This window comes from Saccopteryx leptura, chromosome 1 (assembly GCF_036850995.1).
Source record: "Saccopteryx leptura isolate mSacLep1 chromosome 1, mSacLep1_pri_phased_curated, whole genome shotgun sequence".
Taxonomy (NCBI): Eukaryota; Metazoa; Chordata; class Mammalia; order Chiroptera; family Emballonuridae; genus Saccopteryx; species Saccopteryx leptura.
Window position 1 is genome coordinate 310,149,110 of NC_089503.1, and position 15,401 is coordinate 310,164,510.

The 15,401-nt window shown below is 48.2% G+C and overlaps 1 protein-coding gene across 1 annotated transcript; it reads left to right on the forward strand.

The window, feature by feature from the left end:
* The first annotated feature begins 34 nt into the window (after nucleotides 1-34).
* Nucleotides 35-13,312, forward strand: POLR2F (RNA polymerase II, I and III subunit F). Its single transcript, XM_066358379.1, has 5 exons — nucleotides 35-141; nucleotides 2,390-2,459; nucleotides 6,152-6,282; nucleotides 12,606-12,677; nucleotides 13,116-13,312. Exons 1-5 carry the CDS (start codon nucleotides 122-124, stop codon nucleotides 13,204-13,206), a joined length of 384 nt encoding a protein of 127 aa, XP_066214476.1. The 5' UTR covers nucleotides 35-121; the 3' UTR covers nucleotides 13,207-13,312.
* Nucleotides 13,313-15,401: the final 2,089 nt, after the last annotated feature.

Below are 15,401 nucleotides of genomic sequence, written 5' to 3' on the forward strand. Positions count from 1 at the left end.
TGCCTCTGGTTCACGGCGCAGGCGCAGAGTACGCGTGGCGTTGCGCGAGGCGGAGGCTTACTGTTTGCGAGTCTCCGCTGGGGTCTGCGGCGCGGGGCCGGGTCGCTGCGGCGCGGGCGTCATGTCAGACAATGAGGACAAGTGAGTGCGGGAGCGAAGTGCCTTTGCGGACCCTCGGAAGGGGCGGGTGAGGCGGGAGTCTGGGTCAAAGGAGGTTGAGGAGTTAGGCGACCAGAGGCAGTATCTGAGGGGACTGGCTGGCGGCTGAGGGGCCCGCGGAGCTGGGTCAGGGAAAGGGGGGGGGGGGGGATCCAATATCATAGCCAGAGGTTGGTCACGGAAAGGCTCAGGATCGAGGGTACAGAGAGGATCAATGAGAAAGGTGTCTAACAGCAAACGTACACGAGCCAGGTTCTGTGTCTTGTTTGGGAAGATTGAGGTGTATTAGGCACAGTCGCTGCTCTCCACGTGCTCCCGTTTTAGAAGAGGGGACAGGCCCGTAAACAGATAGTAGAGCATCGTGTGAGATTAGGCAGTGGAAGTGTGTATAGTACAGCAGTTCCTCGAATAAACGTCATTTTGGTCCCACGTTGATGAGATGCTGTAGGACACTTGCTCCTGTTTATATCAATTAGCCTGTGGTAAAATTGGTTTCCTCCTGCATTGTTTGGCTTGAATTCGCAGAACCTATCTACCATGTTAAGTGAGAACTGATACACAGAAGTACTCCAGAAGAGGGTCTGGTGAGACTTTAAGGTGAGAAAGATCTGGAAAGGTAGTGGCTTGATAGAAATAGAGGTAGTGAGAAGTGGTTTTGAATTCTGGATTTATTTTGAAGGTGGGGCCAAAATGATTTTCTGACGTGTGAGGTCTGTTCCGAAGGAAAAAATAGGGGAGTGGTCAACAGAAGTATATTGGTCAAAACTAAGAAACAGGTGAGGTCATCAGGGCAGTGTCAGTGAAGAAGAGGAGATGACTGAGCGTTAGAGCAGGAGAGCTTGGAGACAGAGAAGGAGCAGCCAGTGAGGTGGGGAAACAGGAGAGAATGAGGTGCCCTTGCTGGAGTGAGGAGAGTGTATTGAGGGAGAAGAAGTGGTCTTGTGTGCCTGCTGATAGGTCAAGCTAAGTGAGCCTAAGAACAGTCCACTGGATGGAGCAACATGGAAATCATTAACAAACTCAAAAGGAGGAGTGTTGTTTTTTTTTTTTTTTGTATTTTTCTGAAGCTGGAAACGGGGAGAGACAGTCCGACTCCCGCATGCGCCCAACCGGGATCCACCCGGCACGCCCACCAGGGGGCGACGCTCTGCCCACCAGGGGGCGATGCTCTGCCCCTCCGGGGGTCGCTCTGCTGCGACCAGAGCCACTCCAGCGCCTGGGGCAGAGGCCAAGGAGCCATCCCCAGCGCCTGGGCCATCTTTGCTCCAATGGAGCCTCGCTGCAAGAGGGGAAGAGAGAGACAGAGAGGAAGGAGAGGGGGAGGGGTGGAGAAGCAAATGGGCGCTTCTCCTATGTGCCCTGGCTGGGAATCGAACCCGGGACTTCTGCACGCCAGGCCGACGCTCTACCACTGAGCCAACCGGCCAGGGCCCAAGGAGGAGTGTTTTTGATGGAATCATGGAGGTGGATGTCTTCTTGAAGTGAAATTATAACATAATGGGAAGAGAAGAATGGGGAACCGTGACGTGAGACAACTCTTCTATGAATTTTGCTCCCAATGGGAGCATGTAGATAGGGCTCTTTGGGGAGAGAATAGAAAAGTTTTTTTGGGTTTTTTTTTTTTTTTTTTTTGTATTTTTCAAAGTTAGAAGCAGGGAGGCAGACAGACAGACTCCCGCATGTGCCCAACCAGGATTCACCCAGCATGCCCACCAAGGGGCTTTACTCCATTGTGGCCGAAGTCATTCTAGCACCTGAGGCGGAGGCCATGAAACCATCCTCAGGGCCCAGGCCAACTTTGCTCCAATGGAGCCTTGGCTGCGGGAAGAGAAGAGAGAGACAGAGAGAAAGGAGAGGGGAAGGGAGGAGAAGCAGATGGGCACTTCTCCTATGTGCCCTGACTGGGAATCGAACTCGGGACTTCCACACACCGGGCCAACGCTGTACTGCTGAGCCAACTGACCAGGGCCAGAAAAGTTTTGTTTTTTAAGATGAGAAATAAGTACATGTTTATGTGCTGATGGGAATGGTCCAGTAGAGAGAGAAGTAGTGATGATGAATGAGTCCTGGCAAAATTTGAGGGCTGTTGGGTTAAGTTTGAAGTAAAATGAAACAAGTTTGATTAATTCCTTAAGTAGATATTTATTTAGCATCTCCTAAATATTGGATGAGACATCCTTTGCCCTCTGATTCTTGTGAGCGATGCTCTAACCGGCCTCTTTTTGTACAGTTTTGATGGTGACGACTTTGATGATGTGGAGGAGGATGAAGGACTAGATGACTTGGAGAATGCTGAGGAGGTCAGTATTTCACCTTGGGCTCTCTGCTCTACAGTCTAGGCTGCCAAATAGCCTGGCCAGTGATAATTCCCTGAGTGCACCTGCCTCCTGTTTGTGATCAGAGCCTCTTTCACAAGCACCCCCAGTGAGAGTGAGCAGAATTCCAGTCCTGGTTAATGGAGAAGTCCTACAGGGTGGGCCTGAGGTTTTTGTCCATTTGGATCACAGTTCTTGGCTTCTGGGACAGTTAATTTACTGATGGATTAAATGTCACCTTCATTCATTCAACAGATGTGTGTTGAATGTTTATTATATGATATGTGCTCTGCAGGATGGGTCTCCATAGGAGCAAAGGGGAGAGATAGGGGCCCTGATCAGGCAGATTTCATAGCCTGAGGGTAGTGGGAAGCCACTGAAAGTTTTGAGCTTGGGAATGGCATGATCCAGTTTGTACTTTAGAAAGAGCATTTTGGTCTCAAAGTAGGGAGCAAATTGGGGAGGATTAAGAGTAAGAGAGAGTGCCTGGCCTGTGGTGGCGCAGTGGATAAAGCGTCAACCTGGAACTCTGAGTTCTCCAGTTCGAAACCCTGGGCTTGCCTGGTCAAGGCACATATGGGAGTTGATGTTTCCTGCTCCTCCCCCCTCCTCCCTCCCTCCCTCTCTCCCTCTCTCACTCTCTCTCTCTCTCTCTCTCTCTCTCTCCTCTATTTAAAAAGAATAAATAAAATCTCTAAAAAAAAAAAAAGAGTAAGAGAGAGAGGCCTGACCCTGTGGTGGTGCAGCGGATAAAGTGTTGACCTAGAAACGCTGAGGTCGCTGGTTCGAAACCCTGGGCTTGCCTGGTCAAGGCACATATGGGAGTTGATGTTTCCTACTCCTCCCCACCTCTTTCTCTCTCTCTTCTCTCTCTAAATAATAATAATAATAAACAGAGTAAAAGAGAGAGACGGATTAGGGAAGTCTTATAGACCTCCAGGTGAGAGACCTGTAACTTGGACTTGGGAAAACTAGTGTCACTGATGAGAAAACAGATGTAGGAGATATTTTGGTGAGTTGGATTTGAGACTGACAGAGTGGGAGATGATAAGGATGACTCCTAGGTTTGTTTCTTTTTTTAATTTTTATTTTGCTGACATCAATTTTTTGTTCTACTTATTTATGCATTCCTTGGTTGATTCTTTTTTAAATAAATTTTTTTTTTGTAATTTTATTAATTTTACAGAAAGAGGAGGGTTGGGGGATAAGAAGTAGTTGCTTCACTGTAGCTGCTCGTTGGTTACTTGTTGTATGTGCCTTGACCAGGCAAGCCCAGGGTTTTGAACCCGTGACCTCAGTGTTCTAGGTTGACGCTCTATCCACTGTGCCACCACAGGCCAGGACTTATTTGATTCTTGTATGTGCCTTCACCTGGGATTGAAACTGCAACCTTGGCGTTGCGGGATAATTCTCTAACCAACTGAGCCACTTGGCCGCAGTGATAGGTTTCTGGCTTGAGCAACGAGGTGGATGGGTTACTAGGTACAGGAATGGAATAGGGCTTTCTGTCTTTTGTGACTGATCGAGGAAGAAGTGCTTTATGTCTCCTAAAGAGAGTGATCCCTTGATGTTTTCAGGCTAGGAAGCTGATGTCCCCCTCTTTTTTAAAATTTATTTATTTATTTATTTATTCATTTTGTGACAGACAGTCAGAGAGAGGGATAGATAGGGATAGACAGACAGGAATGGAGAGAGATGAGAAGCATCAATCATCAGTTTTTTGTTGTGACACCTTTGTTGTTCATTGATTGCTTTCTCATATGTGCCTTGACCGCGGGCCTTCAGCAGACCGAGTAACCGCTTGCTGGAGCCAGTGACCTTGGGTCCAAGCTGGTGAGCCTTGCTCAAACCAGATGAGCCTGCGCTCAAGCTGACGACCTTGGGGTCTCGAACCTGGGTCTTCCGCATTCCAGTCCAACACTCTATCCACTGCACCACCGCCTGGTCAGGCGATGTCCCCCTCTTTTTGAATTTTCTCTCTGCTTGGCACCCTTAGGTACCTATACACTGTGTCAAAAACCTCCTTCTCCATCCTCTGGTCGCCTTCCTTTTTTGTCCTGTCAGTTCTGCCTCCTACATGTGGTTCAGCCCTGTTCCCTTTCTATATACCGAGTGCTCAGCCTGGTTTAGATCTTTATTGCTTTTCACCATCATTACTGCAGAAACTGTATTCCTCGTTTTCCTGCCTTTAACTGATCTCATTACCTTTCTGTTGCCAGAATCATCTTTCTTACCTGCCCACACTATTGATCTTCCTAAAAATGGTCTCTTTGCTTCTGCCCTGCTCCTACAGAATATTCTCAACAGAGTATTCAGGATGATCATTTTTTATGTTAAGTCAAAGTGTGTCTCTCTCCTGCTCAGAGCGTTCATCCAATGGTTTCCTATCTCATTCAGAATAAATGCCAAAAAAATGTACAAGGTTCTCTATGATCTGGCCACTTGCTCCCTCTGTGACCTATCTCTTCTTGCTGTGCCAGTCATGCCAAGCAGATTCCTGCTTAGGAGCTTTGATTCTGCTGTTCCCTCTTCCAGGAACACTTTTCCCTAAGATATCTACATGATCTACTTCTCTCCTCCTTCAGGTCTTTGTTCAAGTCATCTCTGTCCTGGCACTTCCTGTTTTTTTCTCTCTGTTATATTAATTTTTTTGTTTGTCTCTTCTCATTATAATTAATGAGCTCTATAGGGGAAGAATTTTTGTCTTAATGCTTTGTCCCAAGCACCTAGGACACTATCTGATACGTAGTAAGCACTCAGTATATACTTGTTGTCTTAATTTTTTGTTACAGAATTTATTCTCTTGCCTAGGACCCTGTGTGCACCTTTGCTCTTATCATACTCTACAATTGGTTATCTAAACCTAGTACATTCTCTCCTCGGTCCTTTGCACATGCAATTCAACCTGCCTGGAATCCCCTTCCCTTCCTTGTTGGCTTGAGAACTTCTACTAATTCTTCTAGACTAGCTCAAGTCTCATCTCTGGACTGTCTTCCTAACCCCCTGCATGAGTTAGGTGTCCCCCACCTTGTTCTTAACTTTGTTGCACACTTGAATATCTTCAAAGCACCTGCTGTTTGGTTTATCCTTGTCTCCTCTTCAGACAGTGAATTCTTTGAGAAACTTAGCTTTCTGTCTCAGCACCTATTATGATGTTTGGCTTTTGACAGGTGCTTAATAAATAATTGTTAAATATTTGAACACACACACACATGAAAAAATATTTGGTATGTTTCTGCCTTCACTCTGACTTTTTAGTCACTGGACCCTTTGACTCGGTTATCCTATCTGAAGGTGGGTTGCTTGTTCTTCACTTCCTGTTCAGGGTAATTTTTGTCTGTGCTTAAGGACTTATTTGTATGGGGACAGTGTTCGTGGACTATGCCATCTCTGGCCTTCTGTTGCTCTCTTCTAGATGAGGCAGCTGGCTTTGGAATCCTCCTGATCATGATCCTTCTCTTTTACTATGTCTGAGACTGGCTCTTCAAGCCTCTAAAATGTCACTAATCCCTACCTCATAAGGTTATTGTGAGGATTAAGGAAGGTGTCAGTAAGGCAACTGCAAGGTTGCTGGCATGTAATAAGCAGTAGTGGTAGTGGTGGTTATAATCATTGCCATTGTCATCCTCCCCCTCACCTGCAGTAATGCACCCTGAGATTTTCCCCTTTTCTGCCAGGAGGGCCAGGAGAATGTTGAGATCCTCCCCTCTGGAGAGCGACCGCAGGCCAACCAGAAACGAATCACCACACCATACATGACCAAGTATGAGCGAGCCCGTGTGCTGGGCACCCGTGCCCTCCAGATCGCGTGAGTGTGTACCCCTTTACTGTCTTCCATCCGTCAGGCCACAGAGAGCCTCCACGCTGTTAGTGTGGCCCAGCCTGGCACCTGAAAACAGGCTCTCCCTGCTCTCAAATGCTAAATAAGGGGGTGCTGTCCCTATGTGCCAGGCACTGTGCTAGATACCTACCCTCAGGAAGTTTGTGATCCAATAGAAGTTGGACATGATCATCTGAGAAGTCAAATAACAGTACAGTAGGAGAGTAACAAAAGAACGGAACTTGATGATTGCCTCGGGTTACTGAAGCAAAAATAAAGTGGATTTAGACAGCCCTACCAGACCATTGTGGGCTGCTTAGTTGGCAGTACTGTGACAGCACCATTGGGTTTTTGGTGGTTCTTTTTTTTTTTTTTAATACTCTTTATTTATTTTTATTTTATTTATTCATTTTAGAGAGGAGAGAGAGAGAGACAGAGGGGAGGAGCTGGAAGCATCAACTCCCATATGTGCCTTGACCAGGCAAGCCCAGGGTTTTGAACCGGCGACCTCAGCATTTCCAGGTCGACGCTTTATCCACTGCGCCACCACAGGTCAGGCCTTTTTTTTTTTTTTTTTTTTTTTGAGAGAGAGAGAGACAGGAACATCAAGCTACTCCTGTTTGTGCCCTGACTGGGGAATTCAACCAGCAACCTCCATGCTCCAGGACAATATTTCAACCAACTGAGCTATCTGGCCAGGGCTTAATTTTTATTGGTTTTTAGAGAGAGGAAGTGAGAGAGAGGGGAGGGGAAAGGGAAGCATTCATTTGTTGTTCCACTCAGTCGCGCATTCCTTGGTTGCTTCCGGTGTGTGCACTGACCTAGGATTGAACCTGCAACCTTGTTTCGGGACGATGCTCTTAACCGACCCAGCCAACTGGCCAGGGCCTTAAATGGTGGTACGCGATTTGAGGTCAACTATGACCAGCCCAGAAGAGTGCAAGAGCCAGCCACGCAGAGACCATGCTAGAGGTGTGAAAACAGAACAAGGGTGGGGTAATGGGGTTATGAAATTAGCAACTTTTCCTTTCTCTTCCAAGTTTGGAACTAGTTGAAGAATAACAAGATTAAGGAGATAGCCAGTGGGTAGGTGGAGATCAAATGGTGATTGCATGTTCAGGCAGTATAGGCATCAGTGTCTGCAGGGGCAAGCCTGCCTTCTAAGGTTGTGGGCCTTGTGAAAGCACCTTCTCTGCAGGCAGGTGGTTTTGAGAAAGCAGAGCTCTCAAAAAAGCTAGGCCACAGTTATCTGCTTTTCCTCCAGGTTTCCCTGTCAGATAAGTTACTCCTTCTTCCTAGGGAGGAGTAAGTTGGGGGACAGAGAGGGTGTATGTGGTACTCTTGCTTTCATAGAAGGTCTCCTAGGAGACACAAGGCCAAGTAAAGGAGACCTACCCAGACTTCTTACAAGCTGGCGTGGGAAATGGTAGTAATCTGGAAGTTGGGTTGCTTCATGTAGGGAATAGTGTAAAATAGGCTGGGAAGAAGCTGGAGCGAGCGTGGCGGAGTTTGGTGTTCTAGAGGGGTGATGGTAGATCGATGTGTTCCCCTCCGTAGTTCCCACTCAGCATTGGACTTGATCTCCTCCAGCCTGTGGGGTGAAGATGACCACCATGTCGACCTAGAGCAGGGGTCTCAAACTCGCGGATGCGGCCCGCCGAACAATTTTGTGCGGCCCGCAGACTAATCCACGAAGTTCAAAATATTTTGGATAAAATTAAGTAAGCCTAGGGGCCTACTTGTATTTTTAATTTCTCTAGCATCCTAGCTAGATATTAGCTTAGTTAACAGCAGTTGTGATGCGAACTACAGTTTCTGGTCGTTTTGTGACACTGAGTAAACTGCATGTATGATTGTGCTTGTTGTACTGATTTGTTTTTGTTTTCAACTGCAGTGAGAAAAGTGTTGCGTAACAGTTGCCTTTTGTAGACCTAGTGCGGCCCTCGGAACGGCTGTGATCTTGCTCTGTGGTCCACATGCTGAGTTGAGTTTGAGACCCCTGACCTAGAGAAAGGGTTTTATGGTCGGCCAACATTGTTCCTTATCTGTTCTGCAGCCGTAGACCTCTTGCCAGTCTGGTTATTTTTCTTGCTGGTCTGGGAGAAATTAGAGCCGTACTCCGTATGATAATTTTGGTATCCTTGGGGTCTGGATCCCCTAGGCCTGCACCATCAGTTATGGTAGCTACTAGATCCATGTAGCCATTTAAATTTAAATTAAATAAAAGTTCAGTTGTTAGGTCTCATTAGCCCTATTCATGTACCCAGTCACCTGTGGCTTCTGTAGTGGATAGTGCAGATAGAAGACATTTTCTTTGTTATGAAGCATTTTGTTGGTGCTCTTACATTCATCTCTTCTAAAAATAACCCGGCAGAAAGAATAACTCATACATTATTTTTCAAACAAATAGACGATAATATGCAGGTTTGTCTTCCAACATTGAATAAGGTCCTATGCTTGTACCTGTTGGGGATGCAGAGATAGTAAGACACAATCCCCCTGTCCTCCAGGTGTTTATAGCCTGGTGGGGAGATGGACCCCTTCACAAATACCCAGAACCCAAAGCAGGCAGGTGTGGTACTTTGTAAGAGGTGCAAAACGGGAGAAGGGAGTAAATGCAGGGGCACCTGGAAAAGCCTCATGAGGAGGTTAGAGTTCAAGAGGCGACAGGGAAAGGGAAGTGGTTTGGAGGTATCCTGGGGACCAGAAACAGCACAAAGAAAGGTCCAGGTGGAGGCAGGCAGGTGCAGCTTGTGGTGGAGAATGGCATGTAGCTTATGGCCTAGGAAAGATGTCACTGGTGCCTTGAGTGACAAATTCAGAAGATTGGTGTGCACTTGGTGGGCGGTGTGCAGCACTTAAAACTATGGAGGCAGACATTCAGAACACTACCGAGTCCCAGCGACCTGCTTTTCTGTGGAAGCAAGGCATGGTCCCACTTAGTTAGGTCTGCAATGTTCCTTCCAATTAAGGGGTAGGACACTGTCTGGCAGTTCCCTGCCTGCTGTGAGAGCCACCTCAGGGTGGCTGTAGCTAATCGCTAGCTCTAGGCCTGCAACCTGCGTTTAGGTACTGAAGAAACATAGTTTTTGGATGTTTTTGGATGTCTCAGTCACTCCTTACATTAGCACCACCTAGTGGCTAATGTGTACCACAGCCTAAGGATCGTTCTGGTGCAGACAAATCACCTAAGGGCACACTTTCACACTTAGCACATTGCCTGCACACAATTGGGCTGGATGAATCAATCCTATTGAATTATTCACATCTTGAGATAAAAAAGGCATATGCACATCAGGAAGGGCATTTTGCCACATTTTTTATTTTTATTTTTTTATTATTATTCATTTTAGAGAGGAAAGGGAGAGACAGAGAGGAGAGACAGAGAGAGAGAAGGGGGGAGGAGCTGGAAGCATCAACTCCCATATGTGCCTTGACCAGGCAAGCCCAGGGTTTCGAACCGGCAACCTCAGCATTTCCAGGTCGACATTTTATCCACTGCGCCACCACAGGTCAGGCAAATACTTATTGAGAGAAAATTAGGGAAAGTTAAACACTTGGCCTCTGCTCTTGGGAAATTTTCAGGCTTTTGAGAGTAAAAAAATCAAACTAGTAATAAAATTAGCAAATTATTTAGTGTAAACTGGTGGCGCTCTGACTGGCTGATTATTAGAATCATGCAGGAAGCTTTGTAAATGCAGGTTCTCAGGCTCCTTTACAAGAGAGTCTATTCAGAAGCTCTGGAAAGGGACCTGGGGTCCTGGATTTTTAGCATACTCTCTGAGTAATTCTGATGATCAGGTTTGGGATCCAGTAGTGTAAACCTGAGCTGGAATCTAGGCACACCTCCTCTTGGTGGCTTCCAAGAGGAGGTGTGCCTAGAATTGGCACCTCTTCATTTGTGTTCAGAGCCTCTGTGGTGGGTCAAGTACTGTGCTAGGGCATATCCTGGGTCACCAGGTGCTTGTCATGGTCTAACATGGGAAACTCCAAACAAATAGTTAGTATACAGGGAGATTGGTGCCAAGGAAAACATATGTAAATGAGCCAGGCACTGAGGCTCCAGCAAATGATCCCCAGAGTGGAGACATTTGAGTCTCTCCCAGGCCTGTAGGAAGAGGAAGAGTTTATAAGAGGACATGAAAAGGTAACAACAGCATCTGTCCAGGGAACCTTAGGAGTTTGGTGTGGCAAGAACGTGGGGTGAATATAGGCAAGTAGCATGAGAAGGTGCTAGTAAGGTGAGCAGAGACCAGAATAGGTTCTGCCTACTGGCCTTGGAACATCATGGAAGGATGGTGAACAGGAGAACACTTGATACAGGCCCTGTGTGGAGGCTGGAAGAGCAGAACTTCTCTGGGCTTCAGTACAATGCTCTAACCAACTGAACTATCCAGCTAGGAGAGCAGGACTTCTAAGGGTGTTTTGCTAAGAGAGAGAAGGAAAACAGGAGCTGGGCCCTGAGGCAGGGTCTGGGCTGGTAGGTTGGAGCCATCAGAAGGGGAGTCTGCACCTGCCTTTTTTTGTGTTGGAATACTCTACCATGGCCACTGGGTTCAGGAGTCTGCCACAGGCCCTGGGGAAGGTTCCTGGTAGGGGAGTTGACATGATGAATGTCATTGGCCTTGTTATTAATGCTTACTTTTGTCCCACTCACAGTTCCTTTTTTTTTTCTTTTACAGTGAGAGAGACAGGAAGGGAGAGAGATGAGAAGCATCAACTTGTAGTAACATTACTTTTTTTTTTTTTACATCATTTTTTAGTTGTTCATTGATTGCTTCTCATATGTGCCTTGACTGGGGCGGGGGCACTCCAACCAGGCCAGTGACCCCTTGTTCAAGCCAGCGACCTTAGGGCTCAAGCCAGCAACCCCACACTCAAGCTAGTGAGTCTACACTCAAGCCAGATGAGCCTGCACTCAAGCCTGTAACCTTGGGGCTTCAGACCTGGGTCCTCAGCATCCCAGGTTGATGCTCTATTCACTGCGCCACTACCTGGTCAGGTGTTGCAATACCTTTTTAAATTTGTGGATCTTCAGCTTATAAATGGGAGCTGTTACAGCATAGTGCATTGGTCGGGAACCTTTTTGGCTGAGAGAGCCATGAATGCCACATATATTAAAATGTAATTCCGTGAGAGCCATACAATGACCCGTGTACGTTATGCATTATCCAATAAAAATTTGGTGTTGTCCCAGAGGACAGCTGTGATTGGCTCCAGCCACCCGCAACCATGAACATGAGCGGTAGGAAATGAATGGATTGTAATACATGAGAATGTTTTATATATATATATATATATATATATTTTTTTTTTTTGTATTTTTCTGAAGCTGGAAATGGGGAGAGACAGTCAGACAGACTCCCGCATGCGCCCGACCGGGATCCACCCGGTACGCCCACCAGGGGGCGACGCTCTGCCCCTCCGGGGCGTTGCTCTGTTGCAACCAGAGCCACTCTAGCGCCTGGGGCAGAGGCCAAGGAGCCATCCCCAGCGCCCGGGCCATCTTTGCTCCAATGGAGCCTCGGCTGTGGGAGGGGAAGAGAGAGAGAGGAAGGAGAGGGGAGGGGTGGAGAAGCAGATGGGCGCTTCTCCTGTGTGCCCTGGCTGGGAATCGAACCCGGGACTTCTGCACGCCAGGCCAATGCTCTACCACTGACGCTCTACCGGCCAGGGCTGTTTTATATTTTTAATATTATTTTATTAAAGATTTGTCTGTGAGCCAGATGCAGCCATCAAAAGAGCCACATCTGGCTCGCGAGCCATAGGTTCCCGACCCCTGGCTTAGTGGGTAGGAGGAGCATGTAGGGTTTAGGGTCATTTACTGGCTGTGTGACCTTGGGCAAGTTAATGACTTCTCTGTTTCTCAGTTTCCTCATCAGTAAAACAAATAGTGCTAGTATTCACCTCAAAGGAAATAAAATAGTCTGTGTAAAGAACTGAGCAACATATGGTACTTGAAGCTGGAAATGGGGAGAGAGGCCCATTTTGCTTGTTAGCTAGTAGTATCCTAGCATCATTGTGGGCAAACAGGGCCTTTTGTCTTTGTTTTCAAATGAGGATACTGAGATTTAAAGAGACATTCATTGTCTTTAGAGGCAATTTAAAGCTGATCCACTGGCTCCCACTTACGTACCCTCGCTGTTAGTGCCCCCGAACCACTGCTCACCACCCACTACACCTGTCTGCCTAGAAGGTGACCTTTGTAGGTGAGGACCGGGGTGTCAATCTAGTGCTGTTTGTGAAGTGAGCCTCCCCTTACTCTGACTTCCTGCTGGACTTCTCCCCAACACCTGTCCCTGTACCTACAGGATGTGTGCCCCTGTGATGGTGGAGCTGGAGGGGGAGACAGATCCCTTGCTCATCGCCATGAAAGAGCTCAAGTAAGTCGCCCAGATCACTGTTCACTGCTATAGAGCCTTGGGAGGCATCCTCTGTTTCTCTGTTGCACACCCTGACCCCTACATCTCTGACCAGGGAGATGTGCTTGTTGAGGAGTCAGCCCACCAGGAAGGAGGAGGGAGGCAGGAGAGGGGAAGGCAAAGGGGAGAGCACTGATGAGACATGGACCTCTCCTGCCTGTCAACATTCCTTGTTCCTGCTGCAGTTTGCCTTACCTTCAGCCTTGGGACCCACTGTCCCACACTCAGGGGTGCAGGAACTTCCTTTTTATTGTAATTCTTTTCTTACAAAGTACACTCAGACTCAGGAGGATGCTCCTGAGACTTCTCTTTCCCTGCATCCTGCACACAGTCTGTCCCTCCTGCCGTAGAGCTGGGATCTCCAGCCCTCACGTACTTGTGACTTCTCCCCTGCCACAGGGCCCGAAAGATCCCCATCATCATTCGGCGCTACCTGCCAGACGGGAGCTATGAAGACTGGGGGGTAGACGAGCTCATCATCACCGACTGAGCTGGACTCATCTTCTCCACCATGCTTCATCCCCACCTTCTTTTCTCACATTCTTTTTTTTCTCTCACATTCTTTATACATGTAAATAATAAACTATTCAACCTTTCTACCCTCTCTGCCTCCAGTTATCTGCTATGCCCACCCACTTCTGCCCTGCTGTCTGGAGGCTGCACCCATCCCGTGGCCCCGTTACTGTCACCTCTTTAAGAAGTACCAGGGGCCTTTACTCCCTGTGGATATCCTGCATCCCTCCCTCCATCTTCGTTCACCAGAGCAAAGGCTGCTGCAGGGAGACACCTCAGCTGCCTTCCCAGCAGACAGACCAGCCTTTGTGCCCAGGGAGCTGGTTGCCATGGAAACCCCCAATTTCCTTTCCAGTGGGGACTGGCTGCAGGGGCTTCTCCCTTCTCAGGAGTATCACAGAGCAGGTCTCATCAAGCCACCCATTGTTTCCTAAGGACCTGCCTCGAGCCTCTTATCATGGGCTCGGATTCCCTTTCAGGAGCAGTGCCCCAGCAGGAAGCCTGGGGACCCAGTGATCTCCGCCCTCCCCAAGCAGAGCCCTGCTGGGCAAATCAGCTGGGGCAAGGACTGAGCACCTGCCTACCCCTGCCCGCCTTGGTGCTCACTGCCCACACAATGGCCTTCGTGGCCCGCCTCTGGTCTGCCACACCCATACCCTATCCTTCCCAGCCTCTGAACGATGTCCTTTCTGTTCTGTGTGGGGCCTGTGATGCTCTGAGGCCTTGACTGAGATGAGTGCTGGGATGACAGTGGGCAGGGAATCAGGGCTCTTGGGTTCAGGCCTGGCATAAATCAGGACTGGTGCTCATTATCTTCTGCCGTAGGTTCTAGTGGGTCCTGTACTCTTCACCCTGCTTACCCAACCTGCAGTAAGACCAATACATTGGTTCCTCCCTCCCTGGCGGGGCAGGGAGAGGGTTTATATTGACACCAACAGAGATAGAAGGGAAAATTGGCTCTCTGAATGTTCTAGCCTAACCTCCATTCTACTGCCAGCTCCCCTTCCAGGAAGAGGAGGAGCCAGGCTAGCTTGACCCCTGCAAGAGGCATGGCCCCCCTGGATGGGTGCACCCTGGGCAGGGTGGGAGTGATAAGCAGCCCCAGGAGGATTGTTGCTGCCTTGGAGAAGGGTTAATTCAGGGAGCAGTGGACTTGCACCCCCTTCCACCCTCCTCCAATCCTGTGGAATTCTTTAATCAAGTTGGGTGCTGAAATTTCAGCTCTGAAATGCCGCCTTTGTGCTGGCATCCAGGCGGCTGCCCTAGAGTGCGGGGGTCACTTTTCTCGGCCCCGTTTTTCTAAATGGTCTCTTTGTTCCTGCTGGGCTGCTCAGTATCAGATGTGATTAAAGGGAGATGGGGTTTGGGTGGGGGAGGAGTGATGGGGCGGGAAGAGGGAGTAGGGGTTAACCCTTAGGGGATAGGGTGTAGGAGAGATGGACAGGGGGTGTTTTCCTCCCACCTCCCCCTTTCCATTCTGCTCCTCTTTCAGGGAGTCAGTCTCTTGCTACTCAGCTGGCCAGGCATGGCCATGGTCTCTTCAGTCCCCTCCAGGAACACCTGGCCCCTTCTCTCTTTACATGTGGTCACTATCTGACTGAGGCCCCAGCATGTCAGCAAGTTTGGGTCTTGGGGAATGAGCGCAAGCCAGGTCTTCCTACTTTTCCGGGTCATTTGTCCTCTCTGGGGCCATTTTTCCTCTTCTCGCATCCCCAGTGACTGACTGTCAGGTTGATCTCATGAGATACAGGAGCTTGCCAAGAGCAGGAGCAGTGAACGAACTGGAAAGGGACTAAAATCCTCTTTTTCAGTAGAGGTGAAAGGGTGGGTTGTAAAAGTTACAAGCACATAAGATTAGGACTAATAGGTCTGTAACACAATGCTAGAATAGGTTACTTCCTGTTTGAAAACAGATAATAAAGAAGAGACCCAGGACTAGCATAGGGTTTCTAAGAATATTGCCAAATGAACCAGATTGATTTTTTTCAATGGTCACTAGTCTGGAAGTTCAGAGATTACAGCAAATCTTGACTTTAGTAAGGCATCAGGCAGTCTTTACACTATTATGATGTGTACCTCATGGACTCTGAATAGATTGCCAGTCTTCCCTTAAGAATATAGGTAACAGAACTGATGATAGAGAAGGATTTAGTGGTGTACACAGGCCCTGCT